At 38.7% G+C, this 13,426-nt stretch overlaps 1 protein-coding gene across 1 annotated transcript; it reads left to right on the top strand.

The window, feature by feature from the left end:
* The first annotated feature begins 8,334 nt into the window (after nt 1-8,334).
* Nucleotides 8,335-12,581, top strand: Pabpc4l (poly(A) binding protein cytoplasmic 4 like). The gene has a single exon (XM_071614871.1). The coding sequence runs from the start codon at nt 8,946-8,948 to the stop codon at nt 10,062-10,064; it is 1,119 nt and encodes a 372-aa protein (XP_071470972.1). The 5' UTR covers nt 8,335-8,945; the 3' UTR covers nt 10,065-12,581.
* Nucleotides 12,582-13,426: the final 845 nt, after the last annotated feature.

Here is a 13,426-nt window from a genome sequence, read left to right on the forward strand (position 1 = left end):
GTTTTCCCAATCATCCATACTTGCACCCAGACTTTTGTCCATAAGGGGTAATAGGTCACAAGGATATTTTATGAAACTTATCATATCCATATGTCTCTTATTTTGGGCTGCATAGAACATAATCAAGGGATGTGGTGTGTAGTGTATTGAACAAATAGTCTTTATAATTATGACATATAAATATGCTAATCCAATAAGAGTATCCAGCTGGCTGAATCAGAATCTAGTTTGAACCCACAAGGCACCATTTGGCCAGGCAGACTCTTGGAGAGCAGACCAGCTGGTTTAGCATAGTGATACTATTAGGGCAAACAAAAGGCATGAGGCTCAGGAATGAACGGAGTAGAATGCCAACTATTTATTATATGTCTGTATAATCTGCTCTTTTTGTCCTGAATATTACCCAGGAAGTAGCCAAGTGAGATGATCACTGGCTGGGAACAGCTACATTCAGGGACTAAACTCACCTACTAAAAATGTAGAAGTCAAGGAAAGTAGAGTCAGAATCTGTTTGTATTTAATTTGGGGTAGGAGGTTCCAACCCTCATGATACCAGATGTCAGTGAATAACATGGAGTGTGGAACGTCCACTAAATTACTTGTTTATCAGACCATGGCCGAATAGGTTTGGGGATAAAATATTCCATGGTCAAATATTCCTGATTCCAAAAGCCAAAGATGGTAGCAGTTTAGCTCCAATGTTGACCACAATGAAGTTACAGTGGGTTGGCTGAACTCGAACAGCAAGAAACACTGTGAGCTGAATGCCAGTCAGTGGTAATGGGTCAGTACTCAGAGCCCCAGGAGATATCACCCAGTGGAGACTGCTGGGAGTAAGCAGGACTCCATGCTTTGTGGCATTCTTTGCTGCATAAACAGTCATGAAATGTAAGATGCACTGAAAGCCCATCAGCACCAGAAGTAACCTGAGTGGTGCAGGTTCAGTCAGCAGCTGGATTGCCATCTGAAACACAAGCCTCTAGATGATGCACTTAGATGTTTCTGTAAAGAGCAAAGATTCATTACGAAAGGCCAGTGTGCCAAAGAAGGTTGTCTTTAATCAGCCAATTTGTAGGAGCGTCGACCACTTAAATTCTAATATATATTTAGTTTTGAAATGAGTTGTCAATTGAGTTTTAAAATCAACAAAACCAGTACATTGAATGGGCCCATCAGGCCAATCCTTTAAACTGTGCCAATCAGGAGAATTTTGACACTTTCTTCTACCAGGGGACCAGGCCAAATTGTGTCTTCAGCAATTAGTATCCAACAAAGCCTTGGAAATTTAATTTGCTCCATTCCTGGAAATATCTTAACACATCTGAATGGGTTTCTAGGATCTGACTTCCTGTTGGGAACTGGGAAGCTTTATTTTATGCACAATCAATGATACTAGCTGGGCAATGTTTTTGCTGCCAAATCCCATAAATTTCCCTCAAATCCCATAAATCTCTGCATAAGGCCCTTTATCTTTCTCTTCCAAAAAACAATGTCTTTGTCATCATCCTATCCTCATTATTAATATCAAGAACTCTGAAGGGTCTAAGATTTTGCCCTACTTATCAACTAAGAAATTATTTGCCGTAGTTTTGTGAATGCTGGTATAAAAAACAGTGTTTTTAGGTCAGAGACGAGAAATGTCTTAAGTAATAGCAACTCCCAGTATACTAGCATTTTCTTTTGACAGTACCCCAAGAGTGGGGTGCACTAGTTCGGGAGATACCTGTCCATAGTGGGTTGCCTAATAATAGAATAACCCAGAGCTTAGAAAGCTTATTCTTTTGGGATAGGCAGAAGATGTGCCTGCTCAGTGGTACAAAGAGAGAACAATATCTCTAACTTGCAAGCCTATAAACAACTTTGCACTTTGCTTCAGAAAAAAACCCTACTCTATCTTCCAAAGCTATTTGCTGTACAAACATCTTTTAAACCACACTCCACAAGAAGCACTCCATGCCTTCATTTCCAAGATGCGAAGAAATGTCAAAGATGTGTGAAGAATTACCTGCCAACTCCCAAAGCCTCAACTTTAAGGAACTGTTGTACTATAATGCTTGTTCTAAGCACTGAAAATAAACAGGTAACTAAGTCAGAAAAACTCTTTCCTTGATGGAACTTACATTTAGAGATAATGTCAGTGATATCTGTGTGTGTGGTGGCAGGGAGTGACGGATAATGAGAAATAGCAAATGTGTCCATATTTATATGCATGGTAGTGGTAGAGAGCACATAAATAGGAAGAAGCTAATGGTAAGGACAAGTCTTATCCCCGCACCCCCAGTTGTCTAGTGATTCTGTCAGCTTAGCATAATAGCTAGCATCAAAAGATCTCAGAGTTGCCACTGGAAGAAAGGATTTTGCTTTGAAAGCAGACATTATTAAACTTCAGGAAAAGAGCTTCATATCTGGCAGAACTTTTTGTCTGTTTGGTCTTGTGCATTGCATTCAGAAAGTTTGAAAAGTTGGGGCATCATAAAACCTTTTTACGCATTACAGAAATGGGCCTGGGGCAGTGTGTGGAGAAGGTGATTACCTACTCTAAACTGGTAACAGCCTATTTAAATGATTGAGTAAGGCTCCTCTTGGGAGCAATGCATGAAAGGTGGAGGAAAGTGAGAAGAGGAAATCCATGATACCCAAGGGATCAGTTTACACTAGCTCTGCCAACCTGTCATGGTTTGTTATACCAGCATCCATGATGCCACTGTCTTTCCTGGACTGACTCTCACACATCTTAATCCACAGGCCTTTGAGAGTCATCCTATGGAAGCTAGGACACTGCTTTCTAGATAGGAATTTCCATGACTACTTCTTTTGGCTTAGTGTAGACAAATAGACTAAATTGTCAAGCAGAAAAAAAAAAAGAAAAAAAAAAAAACTGAACAGGCAGGGAATTATCCAATCTTTTCATCCTCCTTTGTTCTACCTGAACTTTAATAATGAGGTAGATGCTTTGGGACATTCTAATAAAAAGGATGTATGTCTTGAGAGTTGTTCAGCATTGGAGACAGAGAAGTCCAGCTGTTTACAGAAACAACTCTGAAGACTCTGAGAAGACAGAGTGAAGAATTTCTCTGGCTTTGGCAAAACAGAGTTAACAGCAAGAGGTAAGTCAGGATGTGGAACAGGTGGACAGGAGGTAAATAAAGTAGAGAGGACAAACAGATGAAGCAAATCATTTCTGATCACCCATCTGAGCATAGAGATCTGAAGAACATTAAATGAGTACTTTCCATCACCAGTTGTGTGTGACTTAGTGAACACCATGTTCTCCATCCTTGAACTAGTTTCATCGGTAGTTGACTACATCTGACTCCATAGACTTCAGAATCTACTTTGGTCTAATTAAAATAGGAGATATTTTGTTTGAAAATCCTTTTCATACATGAAATGGTTCATGATTAGCTGTAAGTAACAGAAAGGGCTTTCACTTCTACAGAGAGCTCATTGGGCAAAACTGCAATTTGGGATCCCTACATAATTTCTACTTTTTTTTTTCTTTTAAGATTCCATGTTTCCAGCAGTTGCTTTTTATATTAACTTCACATTACAATTACATTTGTGAAATGTGAAAAAAAATGCTGCCTTATTTATACTTTCTATTCCAACAATATAGACTATCACATGATACCAATATTTGCTTGTCCCTAAATTTCTTTAGTACCATTTTCTTTCCAAAAATATTTTAAAACTTTATCTCTTTCATGCTAAATTTCTATCTGATATATTGATTTTATATTTTTAAAAATTTTATATTTTTTAAAATTCATTTTTTCCAATAATGGTCCATGAGACTTTTGGGGAAATGTACTGTGTTTTATTTTAGTTTTACAACTGCACTGCCTAACATTCTAACCGGTAATTTTTTTTTATTGAGTTGAGTATCTCCTCAAGATTCACTAGTAATCAAGCATTTCTTACAGAGAAATTTCAATGTGCTCCATGAAGAGAATCCAATTCTGAAATATAAATTTCAGAATACTCCTCTGAAAAAGTTAACACTAGTTGGGTTAAAAAGTCAGAAAACATTGCAACTGGAAAGAGACTATAATTGTTGTCAAACAAAATTGAAACTAATAATCTGAAGGATGCAATATTATACTTTGCAGCAAATATTGAACATGGATGTTTTATAATATAACAAAAGCATGTTTCATTCATTGGGTTATTTTCTATTAAATAATAGTGACCATTTTGAAGAATAATAAAAACGATTCAATAACAGTTCACTTCATCAGAGTTATGATTGATGCAAGTGGACCTCAGGAATTCCTTCAATAGAATTAATACACCAAATTTTTATTTTATAAGGCATTTCCATACCCCAGCTAGCTATTTATTCATTTATCCGTAAATAGCTACAATGGTAAGCAATGGCTTCTATTGCTATCAATATCATTAAAGAGAGACACTGATAATTTTTCTGCCATCTAAGCAAATCATAAATCTTATTCCCACTTAATTTTGAGAACCAAACAGAAAACAAACTTGTACTTTGAAAGTCAACTTAGTTAAATGACACAAGATTTGGTAAAATTACGTTTTTCAAAATGAGGCAAAACACTGGATTTTAAAGGAAATGTTTTCAGAACATTTAGAAAATAAAAAATACACATATAAATAGCTATAACAACTGGCTAAGACAAGTGTAATACAACTAACATCATAAGCGACATAAATTTTAAGTCAATGTGCATCAAATCTGATTAACTCATACCAAAATGAGTTTCATAATATAATTCACACAATAAATAAATTGCTTTAGAAAAGGAAAAATAATCAGTGTCAGGTGGATTAATAGGAGGAAAAATATTAAAGAAAACAGGACTCAGTGGTGGTAGAATTTGGATAATCACTAAGAAAGGGAATATTTTAAAAGAACTGCATTTACATATAAAATAGATGCAGGATCAACTTGACAGAAGATATATGTAGTCAGAAAAGGACTGATTTTGCAAAGCCTTGAAAGTCATTTGTTAATTTTTACTGAAGTTTTATGAAGAAGATGCTAGTGAAGTTATTCTGGCAGCAAAATGCAAGACAGGCTGAAGTAGAGACAGACCGACAAGCGAGTAGGAATAGTTGGGGCTGGTGCAATCATATGCAAGGAACTAAAGCCAAGGCAACAGCAAAGGGGAAGATGCACAAGACATCCCCAAATAAGAGATTACTGAGTGAACACAACTGAAATAGATGAGCTCTGGACAACCAAAGGGAAGAAACCACAGATGCCTAAAAATGCTGCTTTTTTAAACTATAAAAATGAAATTAGTACAAAGAGGAAAATGAATAAGCAAGGCCAAAATTGTTGGCCATTTACTAAAATAGGGTTAGCATCAGTTGTATAAACTTATTAGAAATAGGACCATAGGACCAAAATAAGAATTTGAACACTCTTCCTCACTTTCCTTAAAATGATGTGTGAAAAATTACACTAAATTAAGATGAAAAACTCACAAATTACCTGAATATTTTGGTATCATGTATATGTGATGGATTTATCAGCTTTTTGTGGCTGTGACCAAAATACCTGACAAAAACATCTTAGAGGAGGAAAAATGTACTGTGGCTCACAGTTTCAGTCCATGGTCAGCTGTTACATAGCTCTGGGATGCAGTGGAGCATCATGGCAGAAAGGTTTGGTGGAATAAAGCTGCTGAGCTTCAGCTATCTAGGAAACAGAGATACAATGAGGGGATGGATTAACAGAGTGGGAACTGAAGTGGTATGGTATGGCTAGAGGAGGTGTGGATTGGGGCAAGGCTTTGGGTATATACTTTTATTTGGCAAGTGAAACCTATCTCTGCTTCCTGTTCACCATGTGAACTGATTCCCTCTGCCACACTCTTCCACCACGATGTTCTGCCTCACTTCCAACTCTCAGGATTGGAGTTGGACTTCTACCGACTAAGACCTCTGAAACAGTGAGCCTCAACTGAACTTCTCTTCCCTGAAATTGTTCTGCTCAGATCCTTTAGTCACAGTAGTGAAATCGCTGACTAAAACAGATCCTATAGGAATAACTCACATACAAAAAGTTTCACAAATAAAAACCATCGATCGAGACTTGTCTGGGAGTAATCATAGATCCATTGCTTATAGTGGAAGAATAATACATATATTTTATTTCAACCCATAGGTCATTGGTTGGAACAAATTCTTGTAACAAAAGACAGGTTGACTAAAGAAAAACAAAAATATATGTGTAGGAGTTTATTAACAGGTATACTTCATATATCCATGGGAGATACCAGAAAATAGATCTCAGAGAAGTATCTTTGAATTCCAACTCATACATCATCTTCAACAAAGAATAAAAAATTATTCGAAAAGTACCAAGACAAAACAAAAAGATTTTGAGTCTCTTAGGAAGAGAAGTAAAGTGAAGGCAAATAACTGGCAGGCAAAGACTAGTTAGTAAAGTGTCCTAATGTAGTTTCATCTGGTACTATCTCCAGTCTCATAAGATTCCAAAGTTCTTTAGTGGTCCATCACTTGTTCTCCCCAGTAGAGAGGAGATCAGGATATTTTTGTGTTTGTGAATTTATGCCTTCCTTTTAGGCAAATTGAGAGAAGTCAAAGAGAGTCCCTGCATCTGGTTCTTAATTGTATTCGGCTCAACAACTCTTCATAGTTTAGAGTAGCATATTATGGTTCCCCACATATGAAATTTTAGATAGGCTAACAGAAATTTAGATTATCATCACAGTTTGGATATGAAGTGTGCCACATAAGCTCTAGTCTTACTGCAGACATGTCTGGAGGTGAAAGAATTGGATTTTGAGAACTGTAACCTAAGCAGTTTATCCTAGTTTGAATGGACTGACAGGGTGGTAACTCTCGGCCTGTGGGACATGATTGGCAGAGGTGGGTCACCGAAGACACGCCCTCCCTGGAAGTACTCCTTTTGGCAGCTTTGGGGGCCAGGGTACTCTGCTTCCTGGATGCCATGAAACACATAGCCCTCCCCTGCCACTCCTTTCCCCCATGATATTCTGACTCTTGTTGGGTCCAGAGCTTCGGACTTGATCTACCATGGAATATACCTCTGAAACTGTGAGCCAAGAAACTTTTTCTCCTCTAAGTTGTTCTTGTTGAGTATTTTGATCGCAGCAAGGAAAAGCTGAATAACACAGTTCTAGAGTGGAAATCATGCTGCTTTTACGTGTATTAATAAAGATTTTTGCTGAAATATCATTACTCTCTAAGAGAGAAATATATATTTCCCCCCACTAAATCAGGACTCATCTAGTTGCAAATTACTGATATTCAGAGCATAAATCAGAGACCAGGAGATTTTGAATCACTCACGAACTTGTCAGAAATATACAATCCCGGGTCTATCCTAACTTACTGAGTCAGAATCTACTTTTAAACAAGACCCTAAAGTATATCCATGAAAGTGTGCAAAGTACTGAATTTTCTTTACACAAACAGATTCACCCGTTCAGATGTGCAGATGACTAACTTTGCCTTTCTATGATATACTATGATTACAATTTTAAAGTTTTATACGAACGACATTAAATCGTTTTGTTTAATGGTAAAAGAAGGAGACTAATGTGAGTGAAATCTACTTCAGGCCTGGTATTGTGTTAGACATCTCCGAATCCATTAACTCAGTATGTACAGCACCCCCTGAGAAGCGCTGCTATCTCCGCATCTCGCAATGTCAAAAGCAGCCTCAGGTTAAGTACCTCTCTTTCACGGAGTTGATTTATTCAATAACCATCGTGTATCTCATTTCTGAAAATCCCTGAGAACACCGTGGGCCTGGCCCCTCGGGTCCTGGGACGTATCGTACCTTGTAAATACGGGAAAGCGCAAGGCAGCTTAAAGGTTTCTAAAAGAGAAAAGCAAACTTTTCCGAAGTGTTCAGGAAAACTTCTGTTCCGAGAAAGTGCTTAACCGGTTTCCGTGGAGCGCATTTTGCGGAGCCAACTTAGGAAAGGCAGCGCGTCGGGCTTTGTCGGGGGACCCGGCGGCCGTCGAGGCTGCAGCGACGGGACCCCCGGCGCCCGGCGGGGCGGGCGCGGAGGTCGGGACTGGCCCCGGAGTGGCCGGCAGCCGTCGCTGGGCAGCAGGCGAGCAGGTGGCCGCCCGGCAGCCCGCGGGCGGGTGGGCTGGCTGGGCCACTCCCCGGGGCCGCCCTCCTCCACCCAGGTCACCGCCCCCTGCTTCCCGGCCCCGCCGCCCGAGCGCGGTGGGAAGTGTGTCAAGGGGCGGGGGAGGAGAAACGTTCTCAGGAAATATTGAAAAACATCCCACTTGGCAGCGAGCGCGCGGGAAGTTGGGCGCGCGAGTTCCGGGTTTCCCGCCGCGGCCGGAGCTGCGGGTGAGCGCGGCCTGATCGTCCCGGTCGCTGCGCCCCGCTCCGGTCCCCGCGCGCCGCCCGCGCGCTGGGGTCCGAAGGCCCGGGGCTCAGGAGCCCGCAGCCACGTAGGCCGGGACGGCGCGGCGGAACCGGGTCCCGGTGGGCTGGGGACTCGCCTCGGCCACCAGGCCGCCCTGCACGGCCCTGCCTGGGTCACAACTTGCTGAGTCCCTCCCCGAGCAGCTGTAACTCTAAACTGGTCGAGTGAGGCCTATTTTTATTCAGAAACCGGCGACCCGGGGCTCCTGAGGAGATCGCTCAGATGGAGGGCCAGCCCTACTCTGCAAGGTTTCTAGCAGATTGGTGGGAAAGGGACGTCTTGTCCTGATATCCTTTCTTGGAGAGCTCAGTGTCCTGTTGCCAAGTCCTGAGAAGGGGGATTGGGTTGCAGTGGACCTTTCTGATGTGACTGTTGCCTGGACTTGGGGTGCTGTACCTGAACCCCATTGATTGGCCAGGAAGCGGCTGTCCTGAGGTCACCAAGCTTTAGCTTGCTCCATCTGTGACCTGGCCTAGCTCCTGTAGGAATTGCCCCAAGAACTCCTGGGAACAGGCTTGTAGTGGTGCAGAGATGGATGTAGAAGCCAAGTACCGCATGGCCTCCTTGTACGTGGGTGACCTGCACGTAGATGTCACCGAGGACCTATTGTTCAGGAAGTTCAGTGCAGTGGGCCCTGTGCTGTCCATCCGCATCTGCAGGGACGCGGTCACCCGCCTCTCTCTGGGCTATGCTTACGTGAACTTCCTGCAGCTGGCCGATGCCCAGAAGGCCCTAGACACCATGAACTTTGACACGATAAAAGGCAAATCCATCCGTCTCATGTGGTCTCAAAGGGATGCCCACCTAAGGAAATCTGGAGTTGGGAATGTGTTCATCAAAAACCTGGACAAATCCATAGATAACAAGACGCTGCATGAACATTTTTCAGCTTTTGGAAAGATCCTTTCCTCCAAGGTGATGAGTGATGACCAAGGCTCCAAGGGTTACGGCTTTGTGCACTTTCAGAACCAGAGTGCGGCAGATAAGGCCATCGAGGAGATGAACGGGAAGCTGCTCAAAGACTGCAGGGTGTTTGTTGGCAGATTCAAAAACCGCAAGGATCGCGAGGCTGAGCTCAGAAGCAAAGCCTCCAGCGAATTCACCAACGTTTACATCAAAAACTTTGGGGATGACATGGATGATGAGAGACTGAAGGAGGTTTTCAGCAAGTATGGCCACCCCCTGAGTGTGAAGGTGATGACAGATGCCAGCGGGAAATCCAAAGGCTTCGGCTTCGTGAGCTTCCATAGCCACCAGGCTGCCCAAAAGGCTGTTGAAGAAATGAATGGAAAGGACATAAACGGGCAGCCGATTTTTGTGGGCAGGGCACAAAAGAAAGGAGAGAGACAGGCTGAGCTAAAGGAAATGTTTGAGCAGAAGAAAAAGGAAAGAATCCGTGGACGCCAGGGGGTAAAACTGTACATTAAGAATCTAGACGATACCATCGATGATGAGAAACTACGAAAGGAGTTTTCTTCTTTTGGATCCATTAACAGAGTGAAGGTAATGCAGGAGGAAGGGCAGAGCAAGGGGTTCGGCCTGATCTGCTTCTCCTCCTCTGAGGAGGCCCTCACAGCCATGGCTGAGATGAATGGCCGCATCTTGGGCTCCAAAGCCCTGAACATTGCCCTGGCCCAGAAGCATAACTGACCTCGCCAGCTAGCACTTATAGCAGGTGGCAGAACCATAGCCATCTCTGCCTGAATTGCCTTCAGTGAACTTCAGAGCCCACTGATGGCTGCTTAAGTTATTAGTAAATTTTATGATAAAAATTTAGATCTTTTTTTTAACACAAAAACATTTTTTTTAAAACTTTTGTGAAGAAACGAAATGAATCTCTGAAACTTGGTTCATTTTACAGAGGCACAGCTTTTCATTTTAAAATTGCAGATTCTTTTTTTTTTTATTATTTTGATATAGTACTCAGAGCAATAAATGTGGTTAGATATATCTTAATGCTATTTTGAACCAGCTGAAGTAACTGTGAGTTTATTGCATATTTTCTTTCTTACTTGAATGATATGATTAGCTTTAATTTCTTCTGTGAAAATATGTTCAAAGTAAGGATTGCAGAGTAATTTATTTTTTACCAATGAATTTTGTAATTTTTTTAACAAAATTGTTTTTGAGAAATCAAAAGTTTAGAAATTAGTAGTCCCCATTCAGTTAAGTGTCTAATTTCATATTGAGTTAATGTTTTAAGTATCAGGGAGTAGCTGAATTTCTTTTAAATTTGTATACGGACATGGTTGTTTTTGTAATGGTTTAAAATTATGCAAGTTTTTAAAGTTGGCTACAAACTGGCTTTTTAAGCTATTGTGTTACTTTTTCTATTGGTTTACTATAATCCAGTCCTTTCTAGTTTTCTAAATTTTTGCTTTCATAGTAAAACTTTATACATTCCTTAAATTATAGTTCTGTATCAGTTCAGGTGACCCAAAGATGGGCTGGTCTTAAATCACTTTAGGCCTATGCAGCTCAATGTTATACCATAAGTTTTTGTCACATACCAATAGGATGAAATGCATATGTATAGAACATAGAAAATATGTTTAAAATCTATGTTTAAATCTCTGTTTTAGAGTGATCCACATTACTGATGCTCTCTCAGGGTTCCAAACAGTAAGCGCCTTTATTTTTATAAATGTACACCTCCTTTTATTAGACTCTGAGAGCTATGTTGCCCATTAATATTCACTTCCAGCCATGATTGATCAGAAATTCACTAATTGAAGTTATATTGCTTGGACTGTTTTCTAGAATAAGTTTTATATTAGTCTCATTCCCAAATCTTTTCTTTCCTTTCTTTCAATCAAATTATTCAGCTCCTTTTTACACTTTTTAAAAAGGCATTTAGTAATTGGCTTTTTATTATGTGTTGCTTCAAATCCATTTTGGAAAAAGCAGCAAGAGTTATTTATTTACATTTAAATAATTTCTTTAAAAATTCTTATGTTGTACAGGGCTGTAATCTCAGCTGCCGGGGGAGGCTGAGGCAGGAGGATTGCAAGTTCAAAGCCAGTTTGAGCAAAAGCAAGGTGCTAAGCAACTTAGTGAGACTCTGTCTCTAAATAAAATACAAAAGAGGGTTGGTGATGTGGCTCAGTGGTCAAATGTCCCTGAGTTCAATCCCCGGTATCAAAAACAAAACAAAACAAAAATTCTGATTTGCTCATACCAAAGATATCTAGAAAATGATTTTTTTATTATTGTTGTTTTCATTTTTTTTGGCTTTATTTCCTTTAACCTTATATTCAAATATTTTGTTTCATACTTTACTAGTACAGAAGTAATATTAAAATAGTTTTCTTTGGCAATATTTTGACTATGAATGAATGAGAAATATACATATATATGCACATATATAAATACATTCATTGCACATTTTCTAAATTAAAAAATCTAAGTCAATGAAAAAAAATCATGGACAATGAATAAATGAAGAGTAATATGTAAAGTATTATGATAACAGATCAGATATATTAAAAATTGGTGCATATTCTCCACACATTTTTCTATATGTGTACACGTGGACAATTTGAGAAATGTAGAATTATATAAATTTTTGTTTTAAGTTACTTTTTAAATTTGACAATATGCTATAGTCAACTTTCATGTTCACAAATAACCATTTCAATATAATTTTAATGACTATAATTGTAATGACTTTTATGTTTGGTCAATGATTATTTCATAATGCAACTAATTTCTTGTTGATAAACACATGGTGCTAGGTTATATTTTCCTTTTCTCCTCTTTTCCTTTATCATAAACAACTTTAGGATAAACATACTTGCAAAGTTATTATGCAAATATATCTACTTATTTTCTTAAAAAATGAATAGGATTAGAATTAAGAATAAAAAGAGCAAACAACTTAAAAATGATTTTGTAAATATTGTCCAGAAAAATTGTGCCACTTACATTAATTTATCAAACTAGAGAGGTGCCCATTTCCATGTACTCCAAGGAACAAGAGATTTTGTGGCCAATTCGACATGATATGTAAAACAAAATACTTCGATATTGCTTTATTTGACTATATTTTCATACTGATTAATTAACTATTTCATGATTTTAAACTATTTTCTTATTGGGGTGTTTTTTATTTACATGGATGTGTGAAATTTCTTTGCATTTTAATTCATTTTAAATCCCGTCCAAATATGCTCACTTTGTTTATAGTTTTGATAGTTCAAAAGTTAAATTTTAACCTCAAAATTTTCAATTTTTAGATGTCTGTGACATCATGCTTCAAAACATTTTGAACATCTTAAATATACAAATATAAATATATAAAACTCATATATATATATATATATTATATACTATATATATATACACATACATATAGTTTGTCTCTATTGTCTCTTATTACTTTCACCACACTTTCATATTCTCAATACTTTCTTACAAAATCTTTTGTCTATAAAGTATTTTGTATAAAAAGTACACCAAATTTTTTATATGTGTCTGATTATTCCAAGTTCATGACATGTGTTTTAGTAAATATTGATCTAATTTAAGAATTTATGTTAAACTTATGTGAAACTAATTAACTGGCTCTCACACTGATGTGTTGAAAGCATTTTTACCTCAGAAGTGAAGAGTTCTTAAGGAAGGGTACCAGGCAACAGCACGAGGAAGTGCAGAGAGTGTATCAGGCCTTGCCATCCCTTTCTGGATAATCCAATCTATAAAAATGTTCAAATATTTCAATAACATTTGATGATGCTTGTATACAGATTATCAAGATACCAGGAAACTGAATTCTTCTGTCCTCTGTGCACAAGGAATTGATAGTATTTTTCAGATGTCTAGGTAAATTGTAGCTATAGCTTAATGGCACCATAAAGTACCATCTTAGTAGAGTTGTCTTATTTCTAGGTTTCACCATTAGAAATGACTGTCACCTTACCAAAATATATAACCCTATGGATTTCCTTGACTAATGTATTTAAATTTTATTCATTCTGGTTTTGTTTATGTGTGTGTCCAAGTCATCCTAGCTG

Source organism: Marmota flaviventris, chromosome 7 (genome assembly GCF_047511675.1).
Source record: "Marmota flaviventris isolate mMarFla1 chromosome 7, mMarFla1.hap1, whole genome shotgun sequence".
Taxonomy (NCBI): Eukaryota; Metazoa; Chordata; class Mammalia; order Rodentia; family Sciuridae; genus Marmota; species Marmota flaviventris.